This window comes from Podarcis tiliguerta, assembly GCF_965153285.1.
Source record: "Podarcis tiliguerta genome assembly, chromosome: 3".
NCBI lineage: Eukaryota > Metazoa > Chordata > Lepidosauria > Squamata > Lacertidae > Podarcis > Podarcis tiliguerta.
The window spans coordinates 110,620,971-110,636,570 of record NC_139536.1 but is presented as its reverse complement, the minus strand read 5'-3'; the positions used below and the strand labels follow the sequence as shown (position 1 = coordinate 110,636,570).

Sequence of the window (15,600 nt, the reverse complement as noted above, 5' to 3'; positions counted from 1 at the left end):
CTTCCATCCCCTTGCTCTGGAAGGCGTCAAGAATCTGCGTCTCTACTGCCATAATTCCTGCCCATTTGTCATGCTGGCTGAGGCTGGAGTTGGGAGTTCCAACAGTCCTTATGGGTTTCCCACCGACATTAGGTTGGCCACTGTGAGAATAGGATGTTGGACTAGATGGGCCATTGCCCTGGTCCAATGGGTTGTTCTTATGTCCTTAGCATCATCTGAAAGGCCACAGGTTATCCACATCCTCTACTAGGCAGGAACTGTTGGAAACAACGAGCGTGGCCTTTTCTTGTAAGTGGCACCCTGTGTCTGCTTGCCAAAAGTCTGACATATTCTGAAGCTCCAATGTTTTACTGCTTCTAATAATCACATACTGTTCTCTAGGGAACATTTCCTGTAAAATGCCTTCATCTCCCCCCCTTCCCCCCTCCATTAAAGATAAACAACCCAAATGCCACTGGAAAGAAAATCAATGTGTATAATTACTTCTGCTACTTAAATAGCAAGAAGCAAATGTGTGGAATCTGCAAAAAGTAACAAATATTTCCGAGCCTAAAAAGGAAAGGGCTATTAGCTGTTAAGCCTTAAAATAACCCGATCGATAAAAAGCCAAGTGCTATCCATTCACTTTTAGAAGGAGGCTGTCCACTTCACCTCCAGCCGGCATAAATTTATTTTGGTAGTTGCAGCCTGCACATTGGGCTTTGCAGCCCAGCACAAATCATACATCCTTTTCGAGGGGTTGGATATTTTTCATGCGTTACTGAGCATGTGCATGTGGGGCACATGCTAAAATAAAGCTAAAGGTAAAGGGACCCCTGACCATTAGGTCCAGTTGCGGACGACTCTGGGGTTGTGGTGCTCATCTCGCTTTACTGGCCAAGGGAGCCGGCGTACAGCTTCCGGGTCATGTGGCCAGCATGACTAAGCCACTTCTGGCAAACCAGAGCAGCACATGGAAACGCCGTTTACCTTCCCACCGGAGTGGTACCTATTTATCTACTTGCACTTTGACGTGCTTTCGAACTGCTAGGTTGGCAAGAGCAGGGACCGAGCAACAGGAGCTCACCCCGTCGTGGGGATTCGAACCACCAACCTTCTGATCGGCAAGTCCTAGGCTCTGTGGTTTAACCCACAGCGCCACCCACGTCCCATGCTAAAATAGTGATGGATAAAAAGAGGCAAATGTGCATTTTGAAAGCAGGCCAATTGAGTAGGAAAAAGATGTACCAGGAAGTCAGCAATGAAAAATGCAACAAACACGCAGTGGTACCTTGGTTCTTGAAGGGCTTAATTGTAGAATAAATCGGCTCCTGAATGCCGCAAACCCAGAAGTAAGTGTTCTGGTTTGCGAACGTTTTCCAGAAGCCGAATATCCAATGTGGCTTCTACTTGAGTGCAGGAGGCTCCTGCAGCCAATTGGAAGTCGCGACAGTTTTGGGTGTCGAATGAACTCCCGGAAAAGATTAAGTTCGATAGCCAAGGTACCTCTGTATAGCTCTACCAGTGCAATCCTGTGTGTGTTTACTTGGAAGCAAACCCCACTGATTTCAAATAACAAAAGCATGCATAGGATCGCAGCCTAAAAATACCTGTCTGCCTCCTTTGCACATGAAATGGTCCTGAGAGCACTTCTTGAAATGTACAGCTTGCAGAATTTTAAGACATTTGGGTTTCTCAACCCCAGCTCAATGTTTGAAGTGGGACTCACAGATCTCACCTTCCGAAGATCTATGCACGTCCAAATGTCACCCAGAGCCCACCACAGCTGCACAGTTTGAGGAAATGTACACAGACAATCCATATTTTTTTACAGTTTGGCTTGTGCTGACTGCCTAATTAGGCAAGCGGGAGATTGACGAACCTCAGTAGACACTGGAAAGATTTTTAAATGGGCAGTTTTCAAGACATACCTTCTCCGCCATGTGTCCCGGCCCTATTGCTTAAGCTACTTCCAGGATTAGTTACTTTATACAAATTAGCAGACGGGTACTTCGACCCACAGCCCTGTTAAATCAGAGACATTTGGATTCTGGAAGCGTTTGTTCACCAAAACAAATACGAACTAAGTCCGACACCAACTCTCTGTGGAGCTGTCTGTAAGGCCAGGAATAGGATCATGCACTGATATGTATACCTACTGGGCAGAGCCAGTGTGGTGTAGTGGTTCAAGTGTCAGACTACGACCTGGGAGACCAGGGTTCGAATCCCCACTCAGCTATGAAGTTCACTGGGTGATTTGAACGCTTTGAGGATTTGAATGCTTTGAGTTATTGAGGAAAGGAGTAGAGCCACAGGTGAGATACCACTAGGGCAGAATTGGTCGAGTTGAAGAACGCAGGTAGAACCTTCATAATGGCATACTAAACAAAATAACAGTAATACAGTGGTACCTCGGAAGTTGAATGGAATCCATTCGGGAAGTCCATTTGGCTTCCAAAATGTTCGAAAACCAAGGCGCAGTTTCCGATTGGCTGCAGGAAGCTCACTTCCTGCAGTCACTTCCGGGTTTCGATCGTTCGGGAGCCAAAACGTCCAAGTTCCAAGGCGTTTGACAACCAAGGTACGACTGCAAAGCCAAAAATGGCTCAGGACTGCATTGCCTCTCCCCATATGAACCAACCCAGACTCTGCAATCATCACCTGAAGCCCTTCTTTGTGTGCTTCCTCCACGAAAGGTCCGGAGGGTGGCAACATGAGAACATGCCTTCTCTGTGGTGGCTCCTTTTGTGAAATGCTCTCCCTAGGGAGACTCGCCTGGCACCTTTGTTACGTATCTTTAGGCTCCATGCAAAAACATTCCTCTTCTCCTTCGGGCTAACTAAACAACAGGTGGCCTTATAAACTGTGTTGCGGGGGGTGTTGTTTTCATTTGTTACCATGTTGTGTGTTTTTGTGTCTTTATGTTGCAAACCGCCCTGTGATCCTTGAACGAAGGGCAGTATAGAAATTTAATTAAGAAGAATTGACAGAGCACATCTTAAAAAGCCACTCTAACCTTCTCCTGCAGCTGCACATTGCAGGGAAAGTTCAATAATGGACAAGATGTCTTTAAGAGCAACTCATCTGCTTTTACTGTGGTGGTGGGGGATGAATGTTCAGACCCCTGAGCTCTCACTTGTGGGGTGCCTCAGGGTTCTGTCCTCTCCCCCATGCTTTTTAACATCTACATGAAGCCGCTGGGAGAGATCATCAGGGGGTTTGGACTGGGTGTCCATCAATATGCGGATGATACCCAGCTCTACCTCTCTTTCATATCAGAACCAATGAAGGCGGTGAAGGTCCTGGAGGTGGTTGGAGGATGGATGGCAGCTGATGGATTGAGGTTGAATCCTGACAAGACATAAGTACTGTTCTTGGAGGACAGGGGGCGGGCTGGTGTGGAGGACTCCCTGGTTCTGAATGGGGTAACTGTGCCCCTGAAGGACCAGGTGCGCAGCCTGGGAGTCATTTTGGACTCACAGCTGTCCATGGAGGTGCAGGTCAATTCTGTATCCAGGGCAGCTGTCTACCAGCTCCACCTGGTACACAGGCTGAGACCCTACCTGCCCACGGACTGTTTCGCCAGAGTGGTGCATGCTCTAGTTATCTCCCGCTTGGACTACTGCAATGCGCTTTACGTGGGGCTACCTTTGAAGGTGACCCGGAAACTACAACTAATCCAGAATGCGCCAGCTAGACTGATGACTGGGAGTGGCCGCCGAGACCATATAACACCGGTCTTGAAAGATCTACATTGGTTCCCAGTACGTTTCAGAGCACAATTCAAAGTGTTGGTGCCGACCGTTAAAGCCCTAAATGGCCTTGGCCCCATAGACCTGAAGGAGCGTCTCCACCCCCATCGTTCTGCCTGGACGCTGAGGTTTGGCTCCAAGGGCCTTCTGGCGATTCCCTCACTGCAAGAAGCAAAGCTACAGGGAACCAGGAGGAGGGCCTTCTCAGTAGTGGCACCCACCCTGTGGAACACCCTCCCACCAGATGTCAAAAAGATAAACAACTACCTGACATTTAGAAGACATCTGAAGGCAGCCCTATTCAGGGAAGTTTTTTATGTGTGACATTTTAATGTATTTTTAATTTTTGTTGGAAGCCGTCCAGAGTCAGATGGGCGGGATACAAATAATAAATTATGATGATGATGATGATGATTATTATTATTATTAGTAATATCTTCTCACCTGAGGAACTGCCTGACAAACAGCCAAGGAGGAGCCCGCAGAACATAGTTTGAAAAATAGTTTGAGCTAGATGAGTTTTTGGGGAGTAAAACCTTTCTACACAATCCACCGTTCAGTCCCCTTTACACTCGGGTTCCAGCTGGAAGATCAAAATCAAGCGTTGGGCGGACCGAAGAATGTTTTTTAACAACGGAACTACGGACAAAAACCAGAAAGTTGAAACCGGCTTCGAAAATACACAGGAAAGAGACAACAGTTAAAGAAAGCATCTTGTACATTTTGGGTAAAATCTTTTTTCACAGGAAGTTGCCTTTCCAAATAAGAAAGAGAGTAGGATACACTCGCCCTCTTAATACTCACATTCTAAAAATATTTCTATTGACGTGACCAAGGCAGCAGACTTGCTCTAACCAACTCCATGCGCTGGCTGAACTCCTTTGTATAGACCATTTCCCCTTCAGAGAGTTGTTTTGAAATGCGAGGCTCTTCTTTTCGCAGGTGATGACTGCAGGGACACCTTAAACCCTGCTTCTTATGGCGATTTCCCGAAATAAAACACACCATCAACTGCAAATACGAAGCTAGTCTTCACTCTGTAACGAGCGTATGGGCTTACTCGGCACCTAAGGGACTGCACAAAGCCAAAAGGTTTGTTCAGTGGTTTATTCTGCGCAACGTCCCCAAATTTACCGGCGAACGTCTCAGCAAGGCTACGTTAAAGTCTTCATTTCAGCTGCTGGGCCAGGCTATTTATAGAGCTGAGGACTTCCTTAAAATAGCCGTCGTCTTCCCCTTCCTTTTGTTCGTCTGCCGCCAGCACTTCGTATTCTTGGCGAAGGAGGCTCAGTGTATGGCTGAGGCTGTGATCCGCTTTGTAGCTGTCCCTGCAGGAAGCTAGCAGCACATGCACGGTCTTCAAAACCTTCTCCCTGGCGTCGTGCTCTGGCATCCTCAGGAGGTTAGGAATTATCCCACACCAGCCTTGTTCGACAATGGCTGGGAGCAAGATCACTTGGCTGTACTGCTGGGCTCTCTCCCGGAACTGGTCGTCGTCATCCGGCGAGTCCTTGAGCGACAGCTGCAATAAAGTTCCTTAAAATTATTATCCTGCACTTTCATTTATTTTATTTTATTTTGGTAATAACTTCTTATTAATTTTTCAAAAGCTTAACATATATAGTAAGGACCCCTGACCAATAGGTCCAGTCGTGGCCGACTCTGGGATTGCGGCGCTCATCTCACTTTACTGGCCAAGGGAGCCGGCGTACAGCTTCCACGTCATGTGGCCAGCATGACTAAGCCGCTTCTGGCGAACCAGAGCAGTGCACGGAAACGCCGTTTACCTTCCCGCCGGAGTGGCACCTATTGATCTTCTTGCACTTTGACATGCTTTCGAACTGCTAGGTTGGCAGGAGTAGGGACCGAGAAACAGGAGCTCACCCCGTCGTGGGGATTCGAACTGCCGGCCTTCTGATCAGCAAATCCTAGGCTCTGTGGTTTGACCCACAGCGCCACCCTTGTCTCAAGTATAAGGTATATACTTCAATACATAAATCCTTCTTCCAACTTCCCATCCCATTTTCTGTGGTGTTTTAATTTCTCTTCCCACCCACCCCCCTGCACAATATTTTCAATGCTGTAGTCTCTCATTCCTTCTGTTGCTCATATTTCAAATTCTGCTCGTGAAGTCGTCATATTTACCGTATTTTTCGCTCCATAAAACACACTTTTTTCCTCCTAAAAAGTAAGGGGAAGTGTCTGTGCGTCTTATGAAGCAAATGCGTGGTCCCTGGGGCCCAATTGCTCAGGGCTGAAAAGCAGATTGTCCTTTTTTTTTTTTTTTTTTTTGAAAGTGGGAAGGGGGTGTTGAAACAAAGCCGCTTAGCAGCTGATCAGCAAGCGATCAGGAGGGGAGATAAGGGACTCTAGCGATAGAGGAGGCTGCCACAGCATGAACCACAAAAATCATACATCCACTGTTTTGTTCAGAATATTTTTTCCCTTGTTTTCCTCCTCTAAAAACTGGGCGCATCTTATGGTCAGGTGCATCTTATGGAGCGAAAAATACGGTGTATATATTTCTTTAAACAGTCCGAAAAAGGCTTCCATTCTTCAACAAAACAGTCATCATCAAGTTCTCTTATTTATTTCAACCACCTTGGACGCTGCTTCGCTTTGCAAATGTACTAGCAGTTTTATTATTACTGGGCCTTTGGCTTTTTTGAAATCGAATTTTCAAACATCCACGATGTGGATGCCTAGTCTCCTGTAACCCTTAAAGGAAAGGAGAAGCTCCTCTAAGGATTGAAATCAACCAGACCAGAAGCTGGCTACAACCCGGGCTGGATCTAGACACATCAAAGAAGCGTTTTAGTTAAATGCGTTGTAATCTTCACATGAGAAATTGGGTTAGCAAAAATGGAACTCCACAGCGCCATCTGGTGACACAGTGCTATAATGTATATACAACGCACATAAAACGCTTTTTCTTTGCTAGTGTAGCTGAGTCCCTAGTACGATCTATTTCATCCTTCTGTTGCTTCCATGAGGAAGCGGAGGCAGTTACCATATTTTTCACTCCATAAGATGCACTTTCCCCCTCTTAAAACCTAAGGGGAAATGTCTGTGCGTCTTATGGAGCGAATGTGTGGTCCCTGGGGCTGGGGGGGGGGCGGGCTTCCCTCGCCAGCCCCACAAGCGCGGAGAGCAGCGGAAAGCGTGGGGAGCTGGCGGTGGCTTTCCCCAAAGAGCAGGTTGGGGAGCAGTGGAAAGGCTGCTCCCCGAATTTGTGGGGCTGGCGGTGGGGGAAAGCCACGCCAGCCCTGGGGAGCAGCGGGAAGGTTGTGCACAGCCTTTCTGCTGCTCCCCGACCTGCTCTTTGGGTCGAGTAGCTCTGGGGTAGCCCAGGAAGCCTCCGCAGGGCAGCGGGGAGCCTTCATCCTGCTGCCCTGTGGAGGCTTCGCGCGGCTATCCCTGGCTTTTGCGGGATGTGGGGGAAGGGACAGAGCGATGCTCTCTCACTTCCTCCACCTCCTGCAAAAGCCCCCAAGAGCTGCATTTTTTCCCCTTGAATTCCCCCCCCCCCAAAAAAAAGTAGGTGCGCCTTATGGTCTGGTGCGCCTTATGGAGCGAAAAATATGGTAGGTGTGAAGAAGAAGGAGGAAGCAGGATTTCGCACACAGGGAGCTCCCCCCAACCCCCGCCCCCCAAAAAACCATCATGCTGTACAATTATCGAGCTCCCCCTGCTAGATCAGGGCTACCGCAGTGGTAGTCAAAGGGGAAATGGCTCTTCTTCTTCCACAGGAAGAATCAATGTGGACGCAGCCAAGAAGCTGAGCTCCAGCTGCAAGACTCACGCATTGGCACGGCCAGCCGGCCAACCATGTGCAGTAAAAGGGTTGCTTACAGCACAGTGCTGCGAGACACAAAACTCAGGAAGTTGGGGTGCTGTATTATTTTTTAAGCATTCCTGCGCTTTTTTTTTTTAACTTGGCAGCCTCCTGTGGTAATTGCTATATATGTGCTTCATTAATTAGATCTTAATCACAAGGATCTCCTAGCTACTATATTATCATTAAGGAAGATTGCTCTTCTCAACCCATCGAAACAGAGTCAAATCAGCCAAATTATAGGGGAACGCGCCCTGGGAACATGCCATGCTCCCCCGCATTTTGGGCTCCGCTAAAGACTTCCTGAGATGCCTCGCTGTAACCTGCACGTTGGGTGCATAAGCCAAAAGGGCAAGCAGAACAGCAGCAATGCATTCTGCAAAGCCAGGTGGCCACTCAGGCCCGAGAGACTCGAGGTGTGGAGAAAGCTTACTCAGATGCCCTTTGCAAGACTTGCCAACTCTGCCACCCAACCCCACCCTCCTCGCCTTTTCCTACTTGCTATATCATGAATTTGATGCACAGAAGTGCAAGGCAAACTCTACCTCTCTACCAAATCAGACCCAGTGAAGGCGGTGAAGGTCCTGGAGGAGGTGGGAGGATGGATGGCAGCTAACAGATTGAGGTTGAATCCTGACAAGACAGAAGTACTGTTTTTGGGGGGACAGGGGGCGGGTGGGTGTCGGGGCCTTCTTGGTGGTGACCCCCGCCCTGCTGAACGCCCTCCCACCAGATGTCAAGAAAATAAACAACTATCTGACTTTTAGAAGACATCTGAAGGCAGCCCTGTTTAGGGAAGCTTTTAATGTTTGATGTTTTGTTCTGTTTTTAGTCCTCTGTTGGGAGCCGACCAGAGTGGCTGGGGAAAACCCAGACAGATGGGCGGGGTATAAATAAAATTATTATTACAGTGGTATCTCAGGATGCGAGCAGGATCCATTCCGGAGCCCTGTTCGCATCCTGAATAGAACGTAAGATGCGACGGCGCGTCTGTGATTGCGCGGGTTGCGTTTTGCCACTTCCACGCATGCGCGTGACATCATTTTCAACATCTGCGCATGTGCGAGCGGCGCAACCCGAAAGTAGCGTGCTCCGTTACTTCCGGGTTGCCATGGAGCACAACCAAAAGCGCTCAACCTGAAGCACATTGAACCTGAGGTATGACGGTATTATTATTATTATTATTATTGAGCCAAGCCAATGGCTTTTGAGGAAGCAGGTTGTGCCCAAGCTCATCTGCAATGGGTTAAACAACATAGGCAGGTTCAACTGCACCTTGAGATGCAGTCTTCATCTCCTTCCATCATCAGCTGAGGAACTGGAGCAGGTGATACCAGCCATGCACTAAATTAGGAGTGGAGAACCTTCTGTCCTCCATAAGTCATTGCTCTACAGCTGATCTCCCATCGTTCTGACCTTTGCACCTTGCTGGCCGAGGGCGATGCAGGTTGGGGAATCCAACCTCATATGTGGAGGGCCACAGCCATCTGTGCATTAAACAAGCCTATGTACGAAAATGTTACACTAGGTAAAGGTAAAGGGACCCCTGACCATTAGGTCCAGTCGTGACCGACTCTGGGGTTGCGGTGCTCATCTCGCTTTATTGGCCGAAGGAGCCGGTGTACAGCTTCCGGGTCACGTGGCCAGCATAACTAAGCCGCTTCTGGCGAACCAGAGCAGTGCACGGAAACGCCGTTTACCTTCCCGCCAGGGCGGTACCTATTTATCTACTTGCACTTTGATGTGCTTTCGAACTGTTAGGTTGGCAGGAGCAGGGACCAAGCAACTGGAGCTCACCCCGTCGCGGGGATTCGAACCACCAACCCCTAGACTCTGTGGTTTAACCCACAGCGCCACCCGCATCCCTAAATGTCACACTACTGAGCTCTAGAAAAAGGAAGTATTCAATAAACAGAATAATGCATTCAGAGGATGGCCTCTAATTTGTAACTTGCCGCATCGCGGCATGCCAAACGCAATCGTCCACGGCTTTTTCAAAGTTTTCCCTGTAAAGAGATTCTGGGCAATGATGAGTCATCGATACAGAGCAAGATAATTGCCTTTTCCAGAGGAGACACACGAGGTTTGAGCAAACAGATTCAGAGCTGCAATTCTGGAAGACTTAGTCTGAATTTCTGTCTTTGGACAAATTAGCCAGGTGGCAGCGGGAAGCCAGCCACCTTCTCGCAGGGGAACGGTGATAATGCCCTAACTTGCAGGATTCCTGTAAGGGGTGTTAGGTGAATCATTTTGAAAATGGATGAGAGCTGGGGAGACTCTAGCAAGTTGCCACCTGATGCCGTCGTGGTGTCAGGTGACTGACAGATGAACAGCCACCTGCCAATGGAAGGAGGTCACACTTATTCGGCTCCACCGTTCCAGTTCTTCTACTCCAGTAGTGATGAAAATACAGCTCTCATATTCTCTCTCTCTCTCTCTCCCTCCCCCCCACCCCCCGGCTAAAAGGAGGGTTTGGATGAATTTCTTCTTCCAGGGGCACCTGACTCCTCCTCACTATTATTGTATTTTAGTGTTCTGTTGGAAGCCGCCCAGAGTGGCTGGGGAAGCCCAGCCAGATGGGCGGGGTATAAATAAATACCCGGGGACCGCCTCTCCCGGTATGCCCCACGGAGAGCCTCAAGGTCCATAAATAGCAACACCCTAGTGGTCCCGGGCCCTAAGGAAGTTAGATTAGCTTCAACCAGAGCCAGGGCCTTTTCAACACTGGCCCCGGCCTGCCTCATGAGACCCGGGCCCTGCAGGATCTGATTTCTTTCCGCAGGGCCTGTAAGACAGAGTTGTTCCACCTGGCCTTTGGCTTGGAGTCAATTTGATTCCCTCCACTCTCTTTCTTTTTTCTTTTTCCTTTCTCCTCCTGTGATGAGGCTGCATTTTAATATTTTATTGTTTCAATATTTTAATGTTGTATTTTAATCTCGTTTTTAAGTTGTATTCATTCAACTTATTTTTATTATTGCTTGTTAGCCACCCTGAGCCCGGCCTTGGCTGGGGAGGGCGGGGTATAAATAAAAATTATTATTATTATTATTATTACTCCCGCTAATCTGTGCCGCACAACAGCTCCGCTTACCTTTTCCACGACTAGGTCATAGAGAAGCGTCACAATGCGGATGTGCAACATCTCCGTCCCTTTCTCTGTGCAGAGATGCCGAAGCACTTGAAGGCCTCCAAGCTTGAGGAACTGCTGTTGAGCATAGGGGAACTGCCGCAACATGGACGACAAAGCAAAGAGAGCCTGGGAACAAAACACAACAAGGGCGTTGGCGACGCTTCTGGTCCGCCGAAAGCTTTCCCGCACAACTCCTCCGACACGTGCCCCCCCCCACATCCTTTGCCCCTAATAAACAATTTGTCTATACAGTGGTACCTCGGGTTAAGTACTTAATTCATTCCAGAGGTCTGTTCTTAACCTGAAACTGTTCTTCACCTGAAGCACCACTTTAGCTAATGGGGCCTCCCGCTGCCACCACGCTGCTGGAGCACAATTTCTGTTCTCATCCTGTTCTTAACCCAAGGTAATATTTCTGGGTTAGCGGAGTCTGTAACCTGAAGCGTATGTAACCCGAGGTACCACTGTATTTTCATCACGGTTTCGCTTTGGGGAATTTGTAGAGCCAAAGTCTGAAGGAACCCAATAAAGAGGTTTTCACTCCGGGAAACGGTCTCATAGATTACAATCATTTATAAATAACAATACTTTTCGGTTTCTGAAAATGCCCAGGCACCTGGCATTCCCTACTGGCTTCACAATATTTTGCAGACTTTCACAGACTCCCACCCCCTACGCAGACCGAGTAGAAAACAGGCTCTCTTCCATCGCACAGCTATCTCTTCTATATCAACAATGCTCGGTTTTCTTCCTTCCGTCCTTTCTTTTCTCTTCTTATAAAAATCTTTCAATAAATTATTATTATTATTATTATTATTATTATTATTATTATTATTATTACAGTGGTACCTCAGGTTAAGAACTTAATTTGTTCTGGAGGTCCATTCTTAACCTGAAACTGTTCTCTCTTTTTAAAATCATTTTTATTGATTTTCCGATAAAAAACATCCAATTGAATATCCAATCATAATACTTCAATTAAAATAAAAAACTAAAATAAAAAAGATCAAATTATAGTCCAAATTGTATTTACAGTGGTACCTTGGGTTAATGACTTAATTTGTTCCGGAGGTCCGTTCTTAACCTGAAACTGTTCTTAACCTGAAGCACCACTTTAGCTAATGGGGCCTCCTGCTGCTGCCGCGCTGCCAGAGCATGATTTCTGTTCTCATCCTGTAGCAAAGTTCTTAACCCGAGGTACTATTTCTGGGTTAGCAAAGTCTGTAACCTGAAGCGTATGTAACCTGAAGCGGATGTAACCTGAGGTACCACTGTATTAATTTCTCGGAGTTCCCCGCGGTCTGGATCTCTGAAGCATAACTCCACATCTTAGTCCGGCCTCTCCTAACCTGAAACTGTTCTTAACCTGAAGCACCACTTTAGCTAATGGGGCCTCTCGTTGCCGCCAGAGCACGATTTCTGTTCTCTTCCTGAAGCAAAGTTCTTAACCCAAAGTACTATTTCTGGGTTAGCGGAGTCTGTAACCTGAAGCGTATGTAACCTGAAGCGGATGTAACCCGAGGTACCACTGTATTAATTTCTCGGAGTTCCCCGCGGTCTGGATCTCTGAAGCATAACTCCACATCTTAGTCCGGCCTCTCCTAACCTGAAACTGTTCTTAACCTGAAGCACCACTTTAGCTAATGGGGCCTCTCGTTGCCGCCAGAGCACGATTTCTGTTCTCTTCCTGAAGCAAAGTTCTTAACCCAAAGTACTATTTCTGGGTTAGCGGAGTCTGTAACCTGAAGTGTATGTAACCTGAAGCGTATGTAACCCGAGGTACCACTGTACTAGTGGATGCTGCTAAACTATTTGGATGCTGCTAAACACCCGAGATGGAGACAAACATTAAAAACAAAACAAAAAAACCGACAATATACTTTAAGAACCTAACTTTGGTGGACTGAATGAGGATGTTCTCCACTCTCTGCCTGCCTTCCCTCTAGGAGACGGTTAGAACACTTTGTAAGATTAACAATACGCTCAGTGCAGCTTTCAGGAACATGCCGTAAATATATTTCCGCTTTATATAAGGGTCTGCATCTAGTGAGGGATTCTCAATCGGGAAGCATTTCACTGTTACATGAACCTATCCATCAGTCTCTTGTACCTTTTTTTGCTTCCCTGTGGCAAGCACACATCCAGAGAAACTCGGGGTTCTAAACACAGTGAGAAGGGAGACCTAGCCTTTGTAACATTCTTGGCAGCGCAGCCCTGAATACAGTAGAGCCTCGCGAATTAATACAAGGCGCTACCTATTTACTCTGCCGTTGCAAAAGGGTCTCTGAATTAAACGCAGAGGCTTGGAGGTTTATGGGGGAACATTTGTGGCTGGCAACAACAACAGTAACTCTGCTGGATAAGATAAGGGTAACTGGATCTCATGCACCAGGGAGTAAATTGATCGCTGAAGAAGCGGCGAAGCACCGACCCACTCGGGCCCATCAGTCCTGAACATTTAGCTGGGGGCATTATCAGGCGTTGCCCCTTGCAAAAGCATCCGATATCGGTCACTGCTGGAGGCGGATTACTGAGCTGCATGAAGCAATTATCTCATCCCCTGAATGTCTATTCCGATGTTCGTTAGCCTCCGAAATTTAAGCCTGCCAGTGGGGTGAGTTAAGTTTCCCTCCTGAAAGTCTGTACCGTACAGGGCAGTCTGCCCCGCAGCGCTCTAGAAAACAGACCACGCAATGAGAGCGCCTTGCCTTTCAAAAGGGCCTCGGTGCTGCGGATGCAATCACAAAAAGCCAATCCTAGCAAATGGCAACGTAACCCAGGAAAGAGCATGCAATTGCGCTTTCGTTATAATTCCCAGAGAATAACCATGCTCAAATTATTATTATTATTATTGCAGCAGAGAATAAATTCAATTAGCACAACGTAAGAACTAAAGAGGGGATGCGGGTGGCGCTGTGGGTAAAAGCCTCAGCGCCTAGGGCTTGCCGATCGAAAGGTCGGCGGTTCGAATCCCCGCGGCGGGGTGCGCTCCCGTCGTTCGGTCCCAGCGCCTGCCAACCTAGCAGTTCGAAAGCACTCCTGGGTGCAAGTAGATAAATAGGGACCGCTTACTAGCAGGAAGGTAAATGGCGTTTCCGTGTGCGGCTCTGGCTCGCCAGAGCAGTGATGTCACGCTGGCCACGTGACCCGGAAGTGTCTCCGGACAGCGCTGGCCCCCGGCCTCTTGAGTGAGATGGGCGCACAACCCTAGAGTCTGTCAAGACTGGCCCGTACGGGCAGGGGTACCTTTACCTTTTACCTTAAGAACTAAAGACAACTGGAATACAGTGGTACCTCGGGTTACATACGCTTCAGGTTACAGACTCCACTAACCCAGAAATAGTACCTCAGATTAAGAACTTTGCTTCAGGATGACAACAGAAATCGTGCTCTGGCGGCGTGGCAGCAGCAGGAGACCCCATTAGCTAAAGTGGTGCTTCAGGTTAAGAACAGTTTCAGGTTAAGAACGGACCTCTGGAACAAATTAAGTTCTTAACCTGAGGTACCACTGTACATAAAGACCCTTGCACATGATGGCTATATATTGACTCCAGTTAACAGACGCAGCATGCCCTCCGTACATTCTTATGAAATGTACTTTCACCGAATTGTAGAGTTGGAAGAGACCCCGAGGGCCAGTGTGGTGTAGTGGTTAAGAGCGGTAGACTCGTACTCTAGTGAACCGGGTTCGATTCCCCGCTCCTCCACATGCAGCTGCTGGGTGACCTTGGGCTAGTCACACTTCTCTGAAGTCTCTCAGCCCCACTCACCTCACAGAGTGTTTGTTGTGGGGGAGGAAGGGAAAGGAGAATGTTAGCCGCTTTGAGACTCCTTTGGGCAGTGATAAAGCGGGATATCAAATCCAAACTCTTCTTCTTCTTCTTCTTCTTCTTCTCTAGTCCAAACCCCTGCAACTGCAGGAATATGCAGCTGTTTCCATACCAGGATCAAACCCACAGCCTTGGCATCATCAGCACCACGCTCTAACCAACTGAGCTATGTTCAGAGGGTACATGTTTGAACCCTCTGATCGCCGTCAACATTTATTTGAACTGATCAGGTGCCCAGTTTTGCCAATTGGAGGTGGAACCTAGATATACTTGCTTTTCCTTATCTTGGGTTCCTATTAAGATTACAGGACAGAGGAGAACCCAACAAAAAGTGTGGGGAAACGTGTTAATGTGGCCTCTAATATATCTCTAGGCCACACATACTCCCATCTCACTGTTTCCTGCTCTCTCAAAGCTAATTTTATTTCAAAATACAGCATTGGAGCTCTGGGGCATGCTTTAGATTGTAGCTGACTGAGAATTTAGTTCACGGAGGAATAGGAACGACATTTTTTTCAGACCCCACAAGGAGAAAAATGTGCTCGGACCGACACATGTGATGTACAAAAGGCGGCAGAGGATAACCAACTTCCTGAGTAAATTTGCAATCCTGATAAGGTTGCAAATAGTCCTGCAAAAACTATCTTCTACAAGCACCCAACAATGAACGAATTCGGCACGAAAATCTAGTATATCTAGAGAAAATCTAGTATTTTCTCTCCGTAGTGTCATTTTCAATCTAACATATACTGGGAACCACTGGGACAGATGCCTCTCTAAGTGGTCTGATACTATAGCTGTGCAAAAGCACGTCAGATAACCAGCCCTCTCAAATTAAATGAGATTATCAAGTCTGGAAATGACTAGGTCTGGCTACTGCAGGAGGAAGATTGCAGCCTAAGGAGCTAAACTTAGCTGTCCAGTGAAGGGATGCAACCATTTTTAATTTGAGGGGTGACGCTTGTTCAGTGCATTGGCCTGATCTGTTTGCACAGCCAAAACACAGCCTAGCCTTAGGTCTACGTACGTCCACCTACAGAGGTCTACAGGCGTTCTCGTACAAAATGCAATTAT

The 15,600-nt window shown here is 47.6% G+C and overlaps 1 protein-coding gene across 2 annotated transcripts in view; it reads right to left on the bottom strand.

The window, feature by feature from the left end:
- Positions 1–4,824: 4,824 nt before the first annotated feature.
- Positions 4,825–15,600, bottom strand: part of SIL1 (SIL1 nucleotide exchange factor) — a 55,682-nt gene continuing 44,906 nt past the window's right edge. For both annotated transcript variants that reach the window (XM_083435393.1, XM_083435394.1), the window contains 2 exons: positions 10,658–10,822; positions 4,825–5,253 (listed from right to left, as the gene is read on the bottom strand). In XM_083435393.1, the coding sequence (XP_083291519.1) occupies positions 4,900–5,253; positions 10,658–10,822 (519 nt within the window). In that variant the 3' untranslated portion in view covers positions 4,825–4,899. The remainder of the gene's footprint in view (positions 5,254–10,657; positions 10,823–15,600) is intronic.